At 47.1% G+C, this 19,508-nt stretch overlaps 1 protein-coding gene across 7 annotated transcripts in view; it reads left to right on the top strand.

The window, feature by feature from the left end:
* EIF4G3 (eukaryotic translation initiation factor 4 gamma 3) overlaps window positions 1-19,173 on the top strand; it is a 149,666-nt gene extending 130,493 nt beyond the window's left edge. For all 7 annotated transcript variants that reach the window (XM_031045709.2, XM_031045706.2, XM_031045703.2 and 4 more), the window contains 12 exons: window positions 1,217-1,310; window positions 1,558-1,675; window positions 2,842-3,065; window positions 4,072-4,187; window positions 7,196-7,368; window positions 9,417-9,542; window positions 10,308-10,389; window positions 11,574-11,672; window positions 12,574-12,720; window positions 13,878-13,959; window positions 15,348-15,494; window positions 16,750-19,173. In XM_031045709.2, coding sequence (XP_030901569.2) covers window positions 1,217-1,310; window positions 1,558-1,675; window positions 2,842-3,065; window positions 4,072-4,187; window positions 7,196-7,368; window positions 9,417-9,542; window positions 10,308-10,389; window positions 11,574-11,672; window positions 12,574-12,720; window positions 13,878-13,959; window positions 15,348-15,494; window positions 16,750-16,931 — 1,590 coding nt within the window. In that variant the 3' untranslated portion in view covers window positions 16,932-19,173. The remainder of the gene's footprint in view (window positions 1-1,216; window positions 1,311-1,557; window positions 1,676-2,841; window positions 3,066-4,071; window positions 4,188-7,195; window positions 7,369-9,416; window positions 9,543-10,307; window positions 10,390-11,573; window positions 11,673-12,573; window positions 12,721-13,877; window positions 13,960-15,347; window positions 15,495-16,749) is intronic.
* Window positions 19,174-19,508: the final 335 nt, after the last annotated feature.

The following is a 19,508-nucleotide window of genomic DNA, read 5'->3' as shown; positions in this document are numbered from 1 at the left end:
TTCAGGCTCCTTCTGTCAGGGCTTATAGGTCATCTGGGCAAAGCCCTTCTGCTCCTTTTAGTACAGCTCAGTACAAGTAGAGCTAGCTCCACAGCAGTTGGGTTGTCAGAGGAGAAGGGAGTTCATACAAAGGGTTCTGTGGGGTCACAACCTCCTTGTCAGTACATTCACCTATGGAGCATTGTAAAATCAATGTTCTCATCCTGTTGGACACTATTTTCCCTCCAGGTTCTGCAGCCTGTTGTCATTCTTCACCCTCTGAATTCTGTTTGTCACTGTGCAGATTCCCCCCAAAGCTGTGGCTGGTGGTGGAGCAGACAGCAGAACCATTTAATTTGTCACCATCAAACTGAACACCTTCCCAGTACCAATGTCCTGTGCTTTTTCCTCCTTACTGGACTTCAGACTTCCCAATAAAAAGAAGCTCCTGGTCACTGGGAATGTCTTCCAGTGACACTGTGGAAAGGCTGTGATCCCTTTGTTGTCTGTGCCCTCTGTCTTTGGGCAGGGTTTGGTCTCCCAACATGACTCGAGGTTTGGTAAATAAATTTCCCCCCTCTGAAACTCAGTAACAGAATTTATACCCAGTTTGAGGGTGGCAGAGAGGGAGGCCATGTTTAATGCTTGATCTTTCATCTGCTTGGAAGATGCTGGTAGCACTGAGCCAAGAACCCTTGGGGTATGACACATGGCTGTTCATTTAAGTCCTCTGAGTTTCATTCCTTCTGCTTGCTCTTTGTCTACATTGGAAGATCTGAAGAACCTTTTTTGGTTACATTTTACCACACACTGATGGGATGTGCTGCAGTGCTGCCTTTCACAGAACACTAAGAAGGGACAACACAGAACCATAGCATGGCCAGGGTTGGAAAGAACCTTAAGCTCATCAGCACTGCAAAGGGGAAGAGAAATCCAATAGAGGTGTTCAGTGGAAGGATATTTGTGACCACTTAGCATGGTCTGTGCTTCTCATTGTCAGGTTGGACAGGGCTTGGAGCAAGCTGCTCTAGTGGAAGTTGTCCCTGCCTGTGACAGGGGTTGGAACTGAATGAGCTTTAAGGTCTCTTCCAACCCAAACCAATCTGGGATTATGTGATTGATTTCAAACTTATGTTAAAGTATTTTGGTATTCACAAGATAGGGATTGTTGCCAAAACCATTTGTAGTTCAGTTGTACGATCAGCCTGGTAATGGGGTGTCTTGATGTGTTTTACAGCCCACAATAGATGAGAAGATTCAGCTTGTGCCTAAAGCCCAGCTGGGCAGCTGGGGAAAGGGCAGCAGTGGTGGAGCGAAGGCAAGCGAGATGGGTGAGTCCGATGGGCCCTTGCCCTGCCTGGTGCTACCAGCCACCCTGCCAGGGGTGGACTTGGGTGGGAATGCTCATCTCTACGTGAGACTGCCTGACAAGGGGGTGGACACAGGGCAGGACCAGCCTTTCCAATTGTCTCCCCATCACTCCAAAACCAGCTGTTGCTTAAATGATGTTGTGATGCCAAGGTGTGAACGGCTGCTGACCTTGTCATTGCTCTTTGTGTTGTCTTTGCAACCACCCAGACTCCTTACGACCAAGTGCCACGAGTTTGAACAGGTTTTCTGCACTGCAGCCTCCAGTGTCATCTGTATCTGCCTCATCTCCATCGTCAGAACTAGATTCTCGCAGGGCCTTAACTAGGTAAGTGTCAGCCCAGCAATGACTTCCCCTTCTGCTGTCTGCACACCGGTGCTTTTCTCTTGATGCTCTAGTTACCAGCACAGAGAAAGAAGAGAATCTCATTGAGTTTCCAGGGATGGTTGCTTCTTTTCCCTCTCCCACTGGGTGCACTTTGTGTTACCTTAAAACATCTTATAGGAGAGACAGGTAGTATTAGTTTTTAAAGCCATTACAGTGAATGTTTTCGTTTCCCCTTTTTGGTCACCCTTCATATAAGGCTTCATTCACTGGTAGTTCATCACAGGTTAAAAAGCCTCCAGGTAACACGGTGTAGTAAAGAGGTGTTGGGTCAGCTCAGCTGACCTCAGCTGGGTCAGCTTAGGAGGTTTATGTAGAAAGAAAAAACAAGCCTAAAACTGTACAGAAATGAAGGAGGGCTCCTAAAATGCTCTGCCTGCGTCCAACCTTTCCCAATTGTTATGTCCAAACCTGCCTGTGCTCCCACATCATGCAGGGCTCTCACACCCCATCCCATCAGGGCTGCACCTGCTCCAGCCTGGAGCATGAAACATGTATTAACCCTCAATAATGTATTGGCTCTAGACCCAGGTTATAAATGTACAGTTCATTTACAATGTCTGTCCTCTCAGTGCACACAAGCTGCTGGGCTGTTTTCCTGGGTTGGTGTCTCTGATGTTTCCCTCCTATTCCACCTAAAACTCCAACTCAGCTGGAAATTATTCCGTTCTGGAATTGTTTTGCCCATCTTACTCATTAACACAGTGATTTATAGGACAGATCCTTGTGTTCTGCTGCTGGCAGCCTTCACTATTTGGAAGCTATTTTGTGTGGCAAAGCCCACATAATTCACACCGTTTGATAGTAAAACAATGTTGTAAAATCCCCTGCTCCACGTATCAGAGGGGTGCTGTAAGGATGTTGTTGCTTTTCCATGTGTTCTCTGGGCCTCTGCCTGTCCTCTCTGTGGGTGTTTGTGTTTGTCCACATCTGAAACCTGAGTGTATTTTGGCTCTGTTCTGTGCAATTACAACTGTTTGAGACAAGAACCCTGCTGGGTTCAGGTGCAGCTCTGTGAAGCTCTCCAGTGTCTTGTCCAACATCCCAGCGCTGGGAGCAGGGGTTACTCATACCACAACCTTTAAGCAGACGTGGTTTTTGTTCCGCAGTCGCGGGAGCACGGGCAGGGAGAAGAACGACAAACCTCTGCCGCCTTCCCTCTCCCGTCCCAACACCTTCCTGCGGGGCAGCAGCAGTAAGGAGCTGCTGCTCGACAATCAGGCACAGGAGGAGCAGCGGAGGGAGATGCTGGAGACAGTGAAGCAGTTGACAGGGGGCATGGAGATGGATAGGAACAGCACAGAGGCAGAGAGGAACAAAGCCAAGGAATCTGGTAAGTGCTGTTCTGGGCTCAGGGAATCTTGCTGACTGTGTGAAAAGGCCGAAGGGAAAATCTGTAAGAAAAAGTGACAGTTCTGTGCCGTGGTGTGAATGTTACTGATGGGCTGGGGCCAATGGGATGAAGTTCAACAAGGCAAAGTGCTGGGTCCTGCACTTGGGCCACAACAACCCCCTGCAATGCTCCAGGCTTGGGGAAGAGCGGCTGGAAACTGCTCATGGGAAAGGCCCTGGAGGTGCTGATTGAACATGAGCAGCTTGTGCCCAGGCAGGCAGGGAGCTCCCAGCATCCTGGCCTGGATCAGCACCGGTGGCAGTGACTGTGCCCCTGCCCTGGGCACTGGGGAGGCTGCACCTTGAATCCTGTGGCTGCACCAGGGCAAGTTTAGATGGAGCTGAGGAACAATCCCTGCCCCAGAGGGTTCTCAGGCATTGGAACAGGCTGCCCAGGGCAGGGCTGCAGGCACCGGCCCTGCAAGGGCTCACACAGCGTGGAGATGAGGCCTCAGTGCCATGGGTTAGGGGTGGCCTTGGCAGTGCTGGGGTAAAGGTTGGACTGGATGACCCTAAAGGTCTTTTCCAACCTCATGATTCCATGGTTGTTTTGACCACAGGGATGTGTGGTCAGGCTGCTGTGATCTACCTCCCAGAGGTTTGTAACACAACTGATTCACACAGGCCTTGCCATCATCTCCTCTTATCAACTCATCCTTAGGATCCATTGGAGCCACACAGCTGCAAGTACTAACAAACACTGTGCTGCAGCATTGAGGGTGTTGTAACCTGTGTCACTGCTGTGTCTTTGAGAGATGGTTGATGTACAGAAATACTGAGAGCTCGTACAGGGGGATATGTAACCAAGAAAGAAGTGAGCTGTGCTTGATGATGGCACAGGGAACACCCTTTGCTCTGGTGAATTTTCAGGATGTTGTCTCAAAATGATGCTGATTTTCCTTTTCCGTATGTGGTTTCTTACATTTTTTGTCTTGTATTTCTACCAGCCAAGCCAGAAGCTCCCCCAGCTCCAGCACAAGAAAAGCCTTCACTATCAGAAGAGGAAATAGAGAGAAAATGCAAATCTATCATTGATGAGTTCTTGCATATTAATGATTTCAAGGTAAGCAAAATAAAAACCTCACTTAGAGAAAGGTCTGTGGGACCAGGGTATGTTCCCCCTGCCCCTGCTGGGCTCTGGGGAGACCCCCCCCTGCAGCCCTGCTCCAGCTCTGGGGCAGCAGCACAAGAGGGACCTGGAGCTGTTGGAGCGAGGCCAGAGGAGGCCATGGAGATGCTGCAAGGGCTGGAGCAGCTCTGCTCTGGAGCCAGGCTGAGAGAGCTGGGCTGGGGCAGCCTGGACAAGAGAAGGCTCCTGAAGGGGAGACCTGAGAGCAGCTCCAGTGCCTAAAGGGGCTGCAGGAAAGCTGGAGAGGGGCTTGGGACAAGGGCCTGTAGGGACAGGCCAAGGGGAATGGCTTGAACCTGCCCAAGAGAGGGGAGACTGAGATGAGCTCTTAGGCAGAAGCTGTTCCCTGTGAGGGTGCTGAGGCGCTGGCACAGGGTGCCCAGAGAAGCTGTGGCTGCCCCATCCCTGGCAGTGTTCAAGGCCAGGTTGGACACAGGGGCTTGGAGCAGCTGCTCCAGTGGAAGGGGTCCCTGCCTGTGGCAGGGGTTGGAGCTGGAGGAGCTTTAAGGTCCCTTCCAACACAAACCAGGCTGGGATTCCATGATTCTCTCCCACAACAGTTCCTTTGTAAGCACCCAGCTCACACAGATCTCACAGAAACTATGGGGTCAGGCAGCAGCAGCAGCAGCTCCATGAGTGTTTTTAGGACAGTTGTCTCCCAAACTTGTTCTCTGCCCTGCCTGGTAAAAGAAAAAATAGCCCTGTTTGTGTGTGCTAAGTTGCAATGTATCTGAATGTATCTGTCATGAATCACTGAGCAGCTCCATAATAACAGCGATTTTGGAAGCAGGAAAGCTAGTGGGAAAATAAATGGAGGTTTTCCTTCAGTTGTCAGAGCTTGTGCTGCTCTGGTCTGGAGGCAGATAAAGCAATGCTGCATATTGAACAAACCACTCCGGAGTATTTTCAATAAACATTGAAAATTCCTGAGCAGCTGTCAGCATCTCTGATACAGGTTGAAATGTTGGTTCCCCTGTAAATGGATTTGAGCTTGTCCAGGGGCTTTGCAAGAGGTTATGTTGGCTGCAGAGCTGATTGGTTTGATGTTGTGCTGAAATGAAGTTAGAAGCCTGCCAAGTTTGCAACAGCAGCACTGGGGAGTTCTGCTTTGGCACCATTAGAGCAGGGTTGCTGCTTCCACTTCAGAGGGCTGCCAGTTAAAATAGGAGAAAGGAATATTCGTATGGGTTGGGTTCACATCTGGTTTTCAGGAGAAATGATTAAGGCCTGGTTTGGAGAGGCAGAAATCCACACTGATCCACAGTGTCCTGCAGTGTGCTGAACTGGCAGATCAGGCAGGAGGAGTCGGGGCTGTTGGCAAAGGAGCTCCTGGTCCTTCGTGGTTTAGTGATGGACTTTAAGGCCTGACCGTTGGATGTATCTGAAGGGGGCCTACAAGGATGCCAGAGAGGGACTGCAGTGATAGGACAAGGGGTTATGGGTTCAAACTGAAACAGGGCAAGTTCAGGTTGGAGATAAAGCAGAAGCTGTTCCCTGTGAGGGTGCTGAGGCGCTGGCACAGGGTGCCCAGAGAAGCTGTGGCTGCCCCATCCCTGGCAGTGTTCAAGGCCAGGTTGGACACAGGGGCTTGGAGCAGCTGCTGCAGTGGAAGGGGTCCCTGCCCGTGGCAGGGGTTGGGGCTGGAGGAGCTTTAAGACCCCTTCAACCCAAACCAGTCTGGTCTGGGATTCTATGTCCAGGGCAAAGGGGCTGCTTTGGTATCTCCACTTGCAAGTACAATGACATATTATGGCTGACTGGGAATCGAGGTGAATTGTATTAGACAAATGATGTCTGGTTGAAAAAGGTACATCAGATTGAGGTGGCTTGTTTGCATTAGGGGGTCACATGGTAACTGTAAATGCTTCAAACACAGCCTGCAACAAAGGCTCTGACTAATTCATCTTAAGCTCACATTAATAAGGCCATAAATGGGTGTATTGGTGTTGTACATCACAGAGGAATGGCTGTCTCAGGAGTTTAGCATTCTGTGTTTAACCTGTCCATAAGTAAACCCAATGAGCTGTCTGCAAGTGCCTAGTGACAGCAGGGTCGCCCAGCAGCACATTCACTTCTGTGTTGGAGACACCAGGATCCACCAGGCACATCTGATGGAAGAGCACTGATAGGAGCACGTTGTCCAGGACCGCTGGGCTTGTGACATGCAGAAGAAGCCACTCAGGGCCTGCAGAAATGCACCTGGGGCTGGCAGTTCTTGATAACTAAAGGCATAACCGAAGACAAAGAGCAGATGTTTTTGGGAAGGGTATTGACATCCGTTGAGCAGAGCCCAGAAAGTCAGTGGAGAATCTTTGCTGATGGCAGTGGAGATTTCTCAGTGTGACATTGATGCTCCTCTGAAAGTCTCTGCTGAAGTGTTTAATTTGCTTAGGTTACAAAAGGTACATGACAGAAAGTGGAAGCTTTAGACAGGGTAAATTTTCCTCCAGGTGCTCTGCACCTATTCTCTGCTTCTTTACATGAAGTGGGTTTGTACACAGGTATTTCTGCCTCAAACAGATCAGTACAGAACCTCACCTGATGGCCTCTTTTTTGCTTGGCATGATAGTTGGTGAAATACCAGGTGTTTTGGTGGCATCTTGAAGACAATTCCTGTCCTTGCACTGAGCAGCCAAACCCTGCCCTGGAGCCTAATTGTGTATTCTAAAAATTGTTTCCTGTGTGGTGTAAATCTCAGTATTATTATCACCATCATTGCTACTGCCCTTATCACCTCATTGTTAGCACCATTAGTAGTGTCATTAGTATTCAGTTGCCATCTCAGTGGTAGTTTGTGATGAGGTTCCACAGCCTAGTTCTTTTTGCCTGGCAACTTCACTAAACACTCACTTCCCAAAAGGAACCCCCCTATGTTATAGTAGAAAATACTCCAGTTTTGGATGTTTTCAGTTCAGAAATGACCCCGCGTGTCATTGGAACAGGAGGCGATGCAGTGCGTGGAGGAGCTGAGCACCCACAACCTGCTGCCGGTGTTTGTGCGAGTGGGAGTGGAGTCGACGCTCGAGAGGAGTCAGATCACCAGGGATCACATGGGCCAGTTATTACACCAGTTGGTGCAGTTGGGAAAGCTGAGCAAGCAGGATTTCTTCAAGGGGTTTGTATTCTGCATGTGGAAACTTGGTGCTTTCCTTAGAGAGGAACAAATTCCCACCTTGCCTCCATTCTGGAGGAGCGTTTTCACCTGGGTGTATTTATAAGTAGTACAATTCTTGTGATTTAGTTTTAAGTACTGCAAATGCTGTAGTGAATGTAAATATTTCCCTGTTTATGTAAGTATTTATTTCTAAGCGGGTGTCTGTTTGAATGCGTGTGGTTAGATTTCTGTTTCGTGGTGCATTTGTCAGTTTTTGCCTTCTGGCAAATCACTGACTATGATTAAAAGAAGTCAAACATCTTCACATGGCATTAATGCCTGATACCCTGAGCATCCACAGATCCACAGCTGCCCTCTCACTGGTAAAACTGGCTTCACACTCATGCTGCTGCTTCTTAGGACAACTCAGCTTTAAGGAGCAGATGTGTCCTCAAAGGGCTGAGGAGGAGAATACACACCAGTGTGGTACCAGACAGAGATGTTCCTCCAGAGATATATCAGCTGCTGTTCATCTCTGCTCTACTGGTTTTGTGTTCCCAGCCTGGATTTGAACTGGTGTCCAGTTATAAATCAATCCATGTCCCCTGGGAAGTCCCTGGCACCACTCAGTCCTTGCTGGGGCTTAGAGCAGGGTGACTAAACCAGGGGTAACTACGAGAAGCAGCCAGTGAAGAACAGGTGGAAGAAGCCTTTCAGATACCAGGTTTCTGAGCATTCAGCCCTGTCCTGCTGCTTTGATGTGCATCCTGTTGTTGGACTGCTCCCATTGTGATCTCCCTGTGCCCATGTCTGGCAGGGAATTCTGTCATGATGCAGCCCAGTGGCTCACAGGAAAAGTTCAGGCAGCCTCAGTTCAGAACCATATGGAACATCAGTAAAAAACATATATCCCCATAGAGCTGCTTGTCTGTGTCCATGCAGCCACCGATGGTCACAACTTATTTGCAGTGCTAGGTTTCCATAGTGGGTTGTGATTAAAGCCCTCCCTGTGTTTCCTGCAGTGTGGGTAAGCGGTTGTGATGCCAAACAAGTAGGACCTTGATGAAACAGTGGGATGTGCGGTCTGCATGTGGCATAAACAGGGAAATGGCTCCCAGAGATGATGAAAGGGCAAGTGGTGTTGAATGGACACACAAGAAGAACACCAAAAGCCACAACACTTACTCACAACAAGATCCATTGCAGTGTAATTAGAGGGTATGGGATGAATACAGTCACAGCACAAGTCTGGAGGGATACACAGCAGGAAACCAACTGCTGGCAGAAGCACTTGGACAAACACAGGCTGAGCTGGTAGCAGAGGATGTAAAGAGCAAAGGAGATGGTTTCTGGGTTTGAAGCACAGAGAAAATGTGCATTTATGGGCACTAAACCAGACACCAGAAGCTTCAGGGTTTTCGGGGAGAAAGGAGTTATGGTGAGAACTGGCAAAAGAGAGCAGCGATCACCTTGTACAGGCACAGGAGGTGAAGCACTTGCAGGGTTTGTATCAGGAAGAAGAGTTTTGAGCCATTCTGGAAAGTGGATTCAGTGTTGGGGAGCAAGTCTGTAATCCATCCCGCTGCATTTTCTGTTCCAGATGGAAACCTCCCTCCAGTGCACAGACCTCCCTTCCGATCGTGGTTTCCATCCTTACAGACATTTGCTTATTACCATTGGAGTTTCATTATTATCAGCCCCTTCTGGAAATGTTTAGATATTTTTAAGACAGCTCCATTTATCATTTATTAGATGGTTGGTGTTTATAGACAAAAATGCTTCTTAGTTTTACAGGTTTCATGATTTGGCAAATGATTTGTTACAGTGGTGCAAGAATTAACTGTAAATGGAGCTTTCCTGGATTATCTGCTGGTTTCCCACATACTCTCCTTGTTATTGCATAGAGAAATTCTCTGCTGGCAGTTGGAAGCATTGGAAGCAGGAGGTAGCAACAGTTGTTGTGTTACCTTCACTCCTCTCTTCTGTAACAAAGGGGTTTGAAAGTGCAGATTTGCTTTGCAATTCTCTAAATGGCATTTAACACTTGACATTTTCCTTTTCTTTTAAAGCTTTTCAGACACCTTGGAGATGGCGGACGATATGGCCATAGATATACCCCATATTTGGTTGTACCTAGCTGAGTTGGTGACCCCCATGTTAAAAGAAGGAGGAATCTCTATGAGAGAACTTATACAGTAAGCAACACTGTTCTTTTCCAGTCTCAGCTGAGCAGAGCCTGTCTGGCTCTGCTGGAGCATTTCCACCGTGTGGTTCCCATCAGTAGATAAAAGATGAGTGGTGCTGGAAGCTCAGTTTCTCATATGAATTGATAGAAGGCTGTGGTGGGAAGGGAACTCACTGCTCTGTCATCACTGTTCAGGGGTGAAAGTTTTATCCATAAATCCAGTTCAATCCTGTTTGTTTCAGCTGAGCCAATACCCTGTGGTGGACAATGGAGGCATTTGAGAGCTCACCAAGCCTCTAGAATTAGATTTGCGGAGATTGAGGCGTTGTGCAGGGGTCTTGTATCTTGGGGTGTGATAAACACCACCTGCACATTGCCTTGAGCAGGCACAAAACCTTGCCTGCATGACTGGAAATGGTTTCCAGGACCAGAGTTTCTGTATTTTGTACCTGTATTTTAGGGATTAACTAGAAGCCAACCCTGTAAGTGTTACAAAAATAATAGTTTTTCCCCAAAAAGGATCCTGCTACCTGAATGCAGCATCCTACAGAAAAGAGAGGATTTAATGGTACATAAAGCCTTTGTAGTCAGCCCTGCTGTGGCAAGTGCACTGTATTGCTGAAGTCTCTTCTGTCAGTGGTGCCACATCAAACCCTTTATCCCTGGTATAAGTCACAGGTGCTTTCCTGCCTCGGTTTGATCACTACCCCCAGCCTTGCAATTCCAAATTCATGTTATAAGGGAAAATCTCTTTTCTTCTTCTTTTTCATTCTAGAGAATTTAGCAAACCTTTGCTTCCTGTGGGAAGAGCCGGCGTCTTGCTTGCTGAAATCTTGCACCTTCTATGCAAACAAATGGTAAGTGGCTGGTGTGCTGTTCGTGGGCTGGATGCAGTGAGTACATGTTTATGCATGAAGCCAACATGTTTCCCACATGAAGATCCTGAGGGATTGGGCCAGACGGATAACCTAGGAAACCTGCTTCTTCATCCCCAGTTTCCAGCCAAGCCTGACAAGGTTCCAAAACACTGAGTTAACTTCTTGTTTGCTCATCACTTTTCCCTTTGCAGGTACCTTTGTACCTGGCTTCTCCCAGAAGCCAGAGTGCTGCAGTCCTGCAGGAGGGATGTTCTCTATGTGTTTCTGGGCTGCCCAAAGGCAGCAAGTGCTGGCAGTCTTGTGAGAGCTGTTCTTGCACACCACAGAGGTTCTGAGGGTTCTGATGAGCTCCAGGTGGCCTCTCAGGCCTCTGGGTGCTCATCCAAACTAACCCTGCACCTCCAAAGAGTCACCCCTCACTGGGGGTAGCAACACCTTTTCACCCTGTAGCTCATAGAGCTCTCACACGTTTCACAGTTGGGTGTCCAAACAGTTTGGTGGTTTCCCTAGAACTCTCCCTCCATATTTTGTCTTTCTTGTATTTTTGTAATCCAGCTGGATACTGCACTTGGGATAGTTTCAACCCTGTAAAACCTCTCACTCACTTCTTTTTCTGTGGTTTAAAGCCTGCACTAACATAGGACTGAACATTCCAGGATCATTTCAGTCTAGCACTGCAAATAGTGACTTTTTATTGGCTTATTTTAGTCTTATGCTTGTTTGGGCAGTCAACTTCCATTTATTTATTTCCTCTGTTCTGTGAAAGCAAAGCTGCTGTGCTCTGGGTGTTGAAGCTTTCTAATCCCATCTCCTCCAGGCCAGTACTTGGATTTGGGTATTTCGATGTAGTATCAATCATTTCAGTCTGACCCTGATGGATGGTAGCAGGGACTGTGTACAGTTAGCTCTAAACAGTCTGCTTTGTTAACTTAAAAACGTAAAATCATGTTTGACCACTGGACAAGATGTGTATCCCTGCGGCAGGATTGTGTGTATGGTGCCTCTTGCATGGGATTTCCAGAGGTTTTCACTTTGTTGTCAGGCATCTTGTTTGGTGGCTGAATGGTTCTTCATTTCCCCTCACACAGCTGCACCACTCCAGCTCATGTAAACTTCCCTGGTTGTCTCTGCAGTCTTTAAAATGAACAAACTTTGTCTTGTAGAGCCATAAGAAAGTGGGAGCCTTATGGAGGGAGACTGGCCTCAGTTGGAAGGACTACTTACCCGAAGGGGAGGATGTACATACCTTTCTCATGGAACAAGTGAGTTCAGAGCGAGTGCTTGCTTCATGATGTTGGCACACTGATTTTTGGCTCCACATCCCATTTGTTTATGCTCTTCCATCCCATTCTTATGTGTGATTGTTTGGGATGTGGGGTGAAGTGTCTCCTGCACTGATTTGGGGTTAGATTGTTTTCTGAAACACCAAGAGGATGAGTTTGGCCCCTCTGCCTCCAGGCACACATCTCCCATCAGCTGGCTTCCTCCAGCAGATCTGCTTCTCCAGCTGGGGAAATGAGCCCAGGAATGAGGTTTGCAGCAAGTACAGATGTTGTGCAGAAGGGCCAGACTGAATGGTAGTGATTATTCACTTATCCCACCTTGTGTTACAATCCCAGAGGGTTTCACAGCCTACAGGAACTGGGACTGATGGAGGGCACCTTGCTGGAAGTCTCCCTTTGTTGCTCTAAGTGATCCACCACATTTTAGCACTTAGGAAGTGCTGTACTGTGGGAAATGAAATGGGTTATTAAGACACGGGGCTTGGTGAGGGCACTGTAGCTCCTCTGTCCCATTTTGCAATGAATTGGGATGTTAGCTGCAGCTTCTTTGAGCAATGCCTGCTCTGGTCATTGCATTTCAGCTCCCCATCATTTTAGTTGAGTAACATGCTCTTTATTTCATGCACACTCATACTGTGTGGGGCTGCAGCTGCTCCGAGGTGCCTGTTGTCTTTGCTGGATACAAACATGTAGATCCCACATGTTTGTAAATTCTCTGTTCCAAAGGTTAGAAGCAAGTACATAAATTGTTGTAATGATAACTTAGCAGTTGAAAAATGGCAGAAAGCAGAAGGAAGCATAGCTTGCTGCCTCAACGTGGTGTAATTTGGCATAGAAAAATGTATTTAACTAATTCTCATCCTCACTTCTGATGTTGCAGAAGTTGGACTTCACGGAGTCCGACTGTTCCAGTTCCTCAGAAGCACTTTCAGAGAAAGAACTCTCTGCAGAAGAGCTGAACAAGCAGCTTGAAAAACTCATTGTTGAGGACAAGGCAAATGATGAACAAATCTTTGACTGGGTAGAGGTACAAAGACTATTTTTTCCCTCCCTGCACACAGTTTGTTAGCTGCTTCTGTAAATACTGTCTTGTCTAAAGGAGCATCTCTGCAGGCTCCTCCCTAGGCACAGGACACTAAGATGAGCAGGTCAGTGCAATCAGCATGGCCAAAGAACTAAAATCTAAAAGATAAATCAGTTCTCTCTTAGTAAGATTTAGGAAGAAAGAATTTTAGCCACATAAACACTGTGTAACTGTGTTTACACATTAGCTGTGGAACTGCCTTTTAAATACTTTGATGCCCAATACACTGCTTCTGGCTACTTACTGCATTCTCAACTGAGTTCACTGCTGTGTTCTTTCTTCCCAACATGAGCAGTGAAAGCTTCTCACTGCTGTTTGCAACATGACCTCTGCAAATTCCCCCCCTGCCGTGCTGCAGAAACGTCCTGAGCAGGCACTGAGGGCGCATGGCCCTTTCCCAGTGCACTGGACTGGGCTCTGTAAGAGAAAATAATGGAAAGGGTGGGGAAAAAGCCTTGTCAAGCCACTGATCTTTTGCCCTCTCTCTGGCTGCATCCCTTAAGCCAGGTATTTAATCTAGTGTCTGAGGTTATACCCAACCTGATCCATGTTAGCATGTCTAGCGCTTACAGCTAAATCCTGGCCAGCTTTGTTTCAGTTACTCCTGTTGCTGCAGCGCTGTGTTAGAAATGTCAGCTCTCTCCTGCTGAGAGCTACATGAAAGAGCAGAACTGAAAATCTGAGGACACCCCCTTGGGCTCTGTATAGTCTTGGACAAGTTACATTGCCATTCTCTGAACTTCTACAATGCAAACAAAGCTGCACCCAAAACCATGCTGTAAAATGGGTTGGAAAAGCCTAAAAAACACACTGAACACGTAAAGGGCATTGTGATAGCCATACTTGGCGGGTTGGGTTTGTTTTTGTGACTGTGGGGACAGTTAGAGGGTGTGCTGACCACTCCTGCAGGGTATGGATGTACATGAGCTGGTTTCAAGAAGGGAATGGGAAAGCTGAGGTCGCACAGAGGAGTAAACTTGATTTCTGCCGCAGCAGCTTTTGCTGAGCTTGTACCTGTACCACAGGCAGCAGTGGAGTTCGAAAGGGTTGCTCTCACCCAGTGGCATGTTTTTAACCAGTCCATTTACTCTTGATTTCAGGCTAATCTAGATGAAAGCCAGATGAGTTCACCTACATTCCTTAGAGCTTTAATGACAGCAGTTTGTAAAGCAGCTATTGTAGGTGAGTAACTCACAATGTAAACACTGTACAAACCAAATATGCAGAGTTATTTTCTATCTTTCAGGTTTCTATCACTTTTCTCTCCCCTGAGGCTGTTTTTTTGTCACACATATGGCACCATACTGAGTTGTAGTGCTCACCAGTGGGTTGTCGCTTCTCCGTTAGGCTGTTCCTGAGGCCCTGGCATAGCCCAATGACCTCTCATGAACAGGTGTTTCAGTCAACCCTGAGTAATGCCAGGTTGCTCATGGGTTTTTCCTAGTGAAGATGGAAATATGCTGCTAGACATTATTAAGGTAATCAGCATTTCCCCTCCTGTGTCAGCAAGTACACATGGGTGCTTTGCCATCACAGATCACGTGCAAGGTGGCAGCATGGATTGCAGAAGAGAAGCCAGCCTGCATCTCATCTTGGTAATAGGTTTATGTCCAAAGTAGCAATTTTGGACATAAATTCTAGTAATCTACAGTTTATGTGTTGGCAGTTGGCTGGTAATGGAGGGAGGGGAGGGATCCCAAGTCAGACTGAGCCTCAGCCCCTTGGGGGCTTGAATAAAGCTGCAGCCAGAAACATCTGGTCAGATCACTGTGTTTTCTTTAACTTTACTGTTGGCATCTGGCAAGGCAAGAAATTGTGCTTGTAAAGCAGCCAGTTCTGCTGTGAGCTCCAAGAGTCCCACGTCCTGGTGGAGGGAATGGCCTGAACTGCATCTTGTTGGGAGGGGAAGGAGCCCAGCTCCTTTCTTTTCACCAGAACAGAACCTTTCTGGTGCCACCTAGCGTTAATGGGGAAATGACTCAGGATTTGATTACAGATGTTTAGGCTTCCCTGATGTGTATCAGGAGCATCTGGTTTATGTTGTGACCTTGCCTCTAATTAAGCAGGTTTGTTTTCAAAATATCACTTAATTGTGTTGCATGATCGACTTAGAAGCTGCTGAATCATTTATCTACATTCCAGATGGGCTTCTAATGCCCATTTTTATGTATTCCTGATTTCTTATATCATGTGCAGCCTATGGTTCTGTTTCTGCCTTGGTATTTTAATATATAATCTTCTCAAACCTTCTGTATGATTGAAATTTTAGCCCTACCCTTTGTACACTCTTTGGGCACTCAGTTGCCTGAGGTTACTGCAAAGTAAGGCTGGAATCCCTCTGTATGTTGCAGCAGGCATGGTAGGGCCAGGTTGCTGCAGATACTGGTTGAATTTGGGGAACTGGAAGAACCAAGACTTCCAGGAAGAGCCAAAGAAATACTTCTGATGTTCCTCATCTTCCTTTTTCTCTCCATATTAACCTGTATCTGTGATTTCTGTTTGAATCAGTAAAAGACGTGCCCCTGGTGCCATCTGCCAGAGCTGACCCTGTTTTCCTCTCTTTCCCTCAGCGGAATCTTCTAGCTTCCGTGTGGACACTGCTGTTATCAAACAGAGAGTGCCGATCTTAATCAAGTACCTAGACTCAGACACAGAGAAGGAACTACAAGCACTTTATGCACTACAAGCATCAATAGTAAAACTTGATCAACCTCCTAGTAAGTGTTACCTCTGTGCTGGGGATTTGAATGCTGACAGTGTGAGGGAAAGTTGTTTCTGTGAGTGTGGAGTCGAGGATGTGCTTTTCCTTGCCTTTTTGTACACAACAGATGAGGGGAAACACTGTACAGAGGTTTCTGCTTGTCTTGGATGTTTGACATGCTTTATGGCACGTTTGGCCAGAGGCTGGCTCTTATGGGTTGCTCGTGTCAGCAGCCATGCAGAAGGAAGGACAAACCCTGTTGATAAAAACAGAGGAAAAAGCAAAGAGCATTAAAAAATAATCCATAGAGCTTACAATACCTGGACATGTGGGAGCACTGGGTGCTCTACTTGCACTTACGCTCTGTAAGTTTTTGGGGGGAATGAAATGATTCTGACAACTGATGGATCTTGTCCCAGAGACACTGCAGAAACCCCTGTTGGAAAAGGGATTTGTCAAAGAAACAGGGATTCCTGGTGAATCTGCAGCACAAAATGAGAGGGCCCAGAACCACCCGAATTGACCGTCCTTAGCTTTAAGGCGCTGGTTGTTCGTTATCCTGGAAAGGAGCTGACTGCAAGGTCAAGTGGGAGGAGGATGGGCTGCTGGGGACTCTGCTGCCTAGCTACAGCTGCTGTTCAAGCTTTCCCTTTCATAGAATCAAAAAGGCTGGAAAAGCCCTTTAAGCTCATCCTGTCCAACCATTCCCAGCCCTGCCAAGGCCACCAGTGCCCCATGGCACTGAGGCCTTATCTCCATAGTGTGTGAACACTTGCAGGGCTGGTGACTGCAGCCCTGCCCTGGGCAGCCTGTTCCAATGCCTGAGCATCCTCTGGGGCAGGAATTGTTCCTCAGCTCCATCTAAACCTGCCCTGGTGCAGCTTGAGGCCGTTTCCTCATGTCCCATCTGTTGCTCCTTGGGAGCAGAGCCCAGCCCCTCCTGGCTCCATCCTCCTGTCAGGCACTTGGAGGGAGCCATCAGGTCCCCCCTGAGCCTTCTCTTCTCTAGACTGAACCCCCCAGGTCCCTCAGCCATTCCCCATCACACTTGTGCTCTGGGCCATTTCCTGCAGAGCAGGACTTATCCACTGGCATCAGAGGGATCCGTGCTCCTCACCTCTGTGTAAGCAGCCAGGAAGCAGTAACTCAGTTACAGACCTTCCCCTTACTTATATCTGCATCTCTCGCATTAAAGGTCCCATTAATCCCCTTATCCCTACCCGTGCTTTGTCCACTGATACACTTTCTCTCCCGTTATTCCATCTCTGCAGATCTGTTGCGGATGTTTTTCGACTGCCTGTACGACGAGGAGGTAATATCAGAGGACGCCTTCTACATGTGGGAGAGCAGCAAGGACCCAGCAGAGCAGAACGGGAAAGGAGTAGCGCTAAAATCAGTCACAGCATTCTTCACGTGGCTACGGGAGGCCGAAGAGGAGTCAGAGGATAATTAAAACTTAAAATACAGAGAGAAAAAAAAAAAAAGAAAGGATTTAAGTATTTTTTTAACAAGTTTCACGTCTTCGCCAATCAGAGTGCAGCAAAGCCAATGCTCACAGACCCCCTTCCCCACACACGCACGAGTGGGAGAGGTAAAATACATAAACATCAAGGTGACCGTGGAGGCAAAAAGGTACTTGAAAAACAAACACATACAGCAAAACAAAAAGATAACTTCAAACCTGAGGGCGGGAGCACTAAACCAAAACACATGTATTATTTATAGAAAATATTTTCTGTTTTAATCTTTTGGGGTTTTTCTTCTTCTTCTTTTCTTTTTAAACAAGGACTTAGAGAAAAAAAAAGGCAAAAAAAACCAACAAAAAACGACCACGAAGTGAAACAAATCTGTTGAGCAAAAAAACAAAAGAACAAAAAAAAATAATAAAATAAATAAAAACTTTTAATTTATTATTTTAAGGACTGCAAATGCCAGTGTAATTTTTAAATTTGCAGTTTCTGTATACAAATTGTATAATAGAACAAAAGCCAAGAAATAAATTTCCCTCCCCTTCATCTGCACCTCAGTTTTGTTTCCAAGCATGATACAATAGACAAAACTTTTCCAGGGGGTTGGGGTGAGCTAGATGAGGAAGAGACCCGCTTTTATGTTCTTTTCTTTTCTAAATTGCCATCAGATTTTTCTGCCTGCCTCTCAGCTTGCTTCAGAAACTTAAACAAAAAAAGAACCTAGTAATCCAAAACCCTACCTAACCTTGGAACGGAAGGAAACGCATTTGAGAAACACGCTGCGGACCAGAGCGCTCCGAAAACAAAAGTAACTCATTCGAACCAGTGCTCCCCTGGGGGAAAAAAAAGTCCTTAGTGCTACTTTGAGAACCTTTAGAGCAACTTTAAGGCTTGTAAATACATAGAACAAATATTTAAAAAAAAAAAGGAAAAAAAAAGAGAAAAAAAGAAATTGACTCGATACTATTTCTTTTCACTTTGAAAATATAAAGAACAAAATAAAGACAAACGTTGCAAGTTTAACAGAAAGTCAAACGACTTCTCCTTTGGCAGCTGCTGAATGTGTGGCACCATCGCTCCCCTGTCGCGGTGTAGCTCCTCGGTTCCAAATTGTGTACATATAGTGTGTGTATGTTTGTGTGTCCACCAAAAAGAGGGGTGAGAGCAATTGTTTAAGAAAATAAGGAAAAAAGAAGGGGGGGTTGCTGCTTGGGAGACCTTTCCTGCAGAGAACTTGCTGGCAGGGCTGCTGCGGGCATGTTTGGCTCCCAGCGTGTTGTTGGGAGACAACCTCAGGGGTGGTTGGTGCTGGTCCCAGAGCAGCTTTCCCAGCCATGTGGCTGTGATGTCTCTTATGTGACTTGGATCTGTGGTGTTGTCCTGGGGACCTGGGATCCTGGTAGCTCCGGAGGTCACAGCTGCTCAAGCAGAGAACCAACGGCCCCGCACCATGGCTTGCTGCTGCCCTTTGCCTCTCCTGGTTGCCTTGCTGTGCCTGAGGAACACAGACACCCGTAAGGATGAACACAGAAACACCCTACACGAGTCAAGAGGAGGAACAAGCGATGTGGTGCTCCCCCAGCTCTGCCCACCCCATGACAGTGGCTGAAGGCTGAGTGCTGCTCAGGTACAGCTGAGCAGTGGCTTTGCAGTGCAGTCAGAGCTCCAAACTGAGCTGCTGCTGAGTGGGTGAAGTCTCCTGTGTGTCTCTCCAACCAAAAATGACCTGCTGGCTCTCACTGTGAAGAAGCATCTGCCACAACACAAAGGTTGTGAAGCCCCAAAACGCTGTTTGTGAACTGTGGTCCATGGAGCGCGAGTAAGCCGTGGAGCACCTGCTGGTGGGCTGTGCAGCACTAGGTGCCCACATGATGCTGTCCTTCTAGCTGCTAATATCACTTCTTTTTTTACAAAAAAAAAGGTGAAAAAGGTAAAAAAAATGGTAAAAAAGGGGGAAAAAAGAAAAAAAAAAGCTTGAGATACATTAAATGCTTTCCTAATATTACTTTTACATGTAAACAATTGCTGTACTTGCAGAAGGATGTTATTTGGTCACCAGGGGAAAGGGAGGAGGGGGCCTGGTTGTGGCTAGAGGGGAGATGTCCCTGAGACGCTTCCCCTGTTAACCTGCACTCCACATGATGAATTGAGCTAGAAAATCCATGGCCTGAAACACTAGAGCATTGTTTGGGTTTTTTTTAGTAACAATAAAACACTTTTCTCTGATGTTTTGTTAAGAAAACAAAAAGAATACTCTCACCCTTAATATCCACGTATGTTTGTATCTGCTCGTGTGACATCCAGCGACCCCTCATCCACAGCCAAGTCCCCTCTTGCCTAGCAGTTTGGTGCAATGGGTTGGTGACAGCGTTCTCAGCATCTCCAAAAGGCTGGTCCACGTGGAACCCCCTCACCCAGCAGGTCTAAAGGTGTGTGTGTTAAACCTCTGCAGAAGGTCTGCTCTGTCACCAGTCAGGTTTGAACCACAACAGGAGCAGATATATGATGGCTTTTTGCAGTTAAATAGTGAGTTAAATGGATGTGGGTATGTAAATGAGGCC

Source organism: Melopsittacus undulatus, chromosome 12, assembly GCF_012275295.1.
Source record: "Melopsittacus undulatus isolate bMelUnd1 chromosome 12, bMelUnd1.mat.Z, whole genome shotgun sequence".
Lineage (NCBI taxonomy): Eukaryota > Metazoa > Chordata > Aves > Psittaciformes > Psittaculidae > Melopsittacus > Melopsittacus undulatus.
This window is presented reverse-complemented; position numbering and strand designations above follow the sequence as displayed.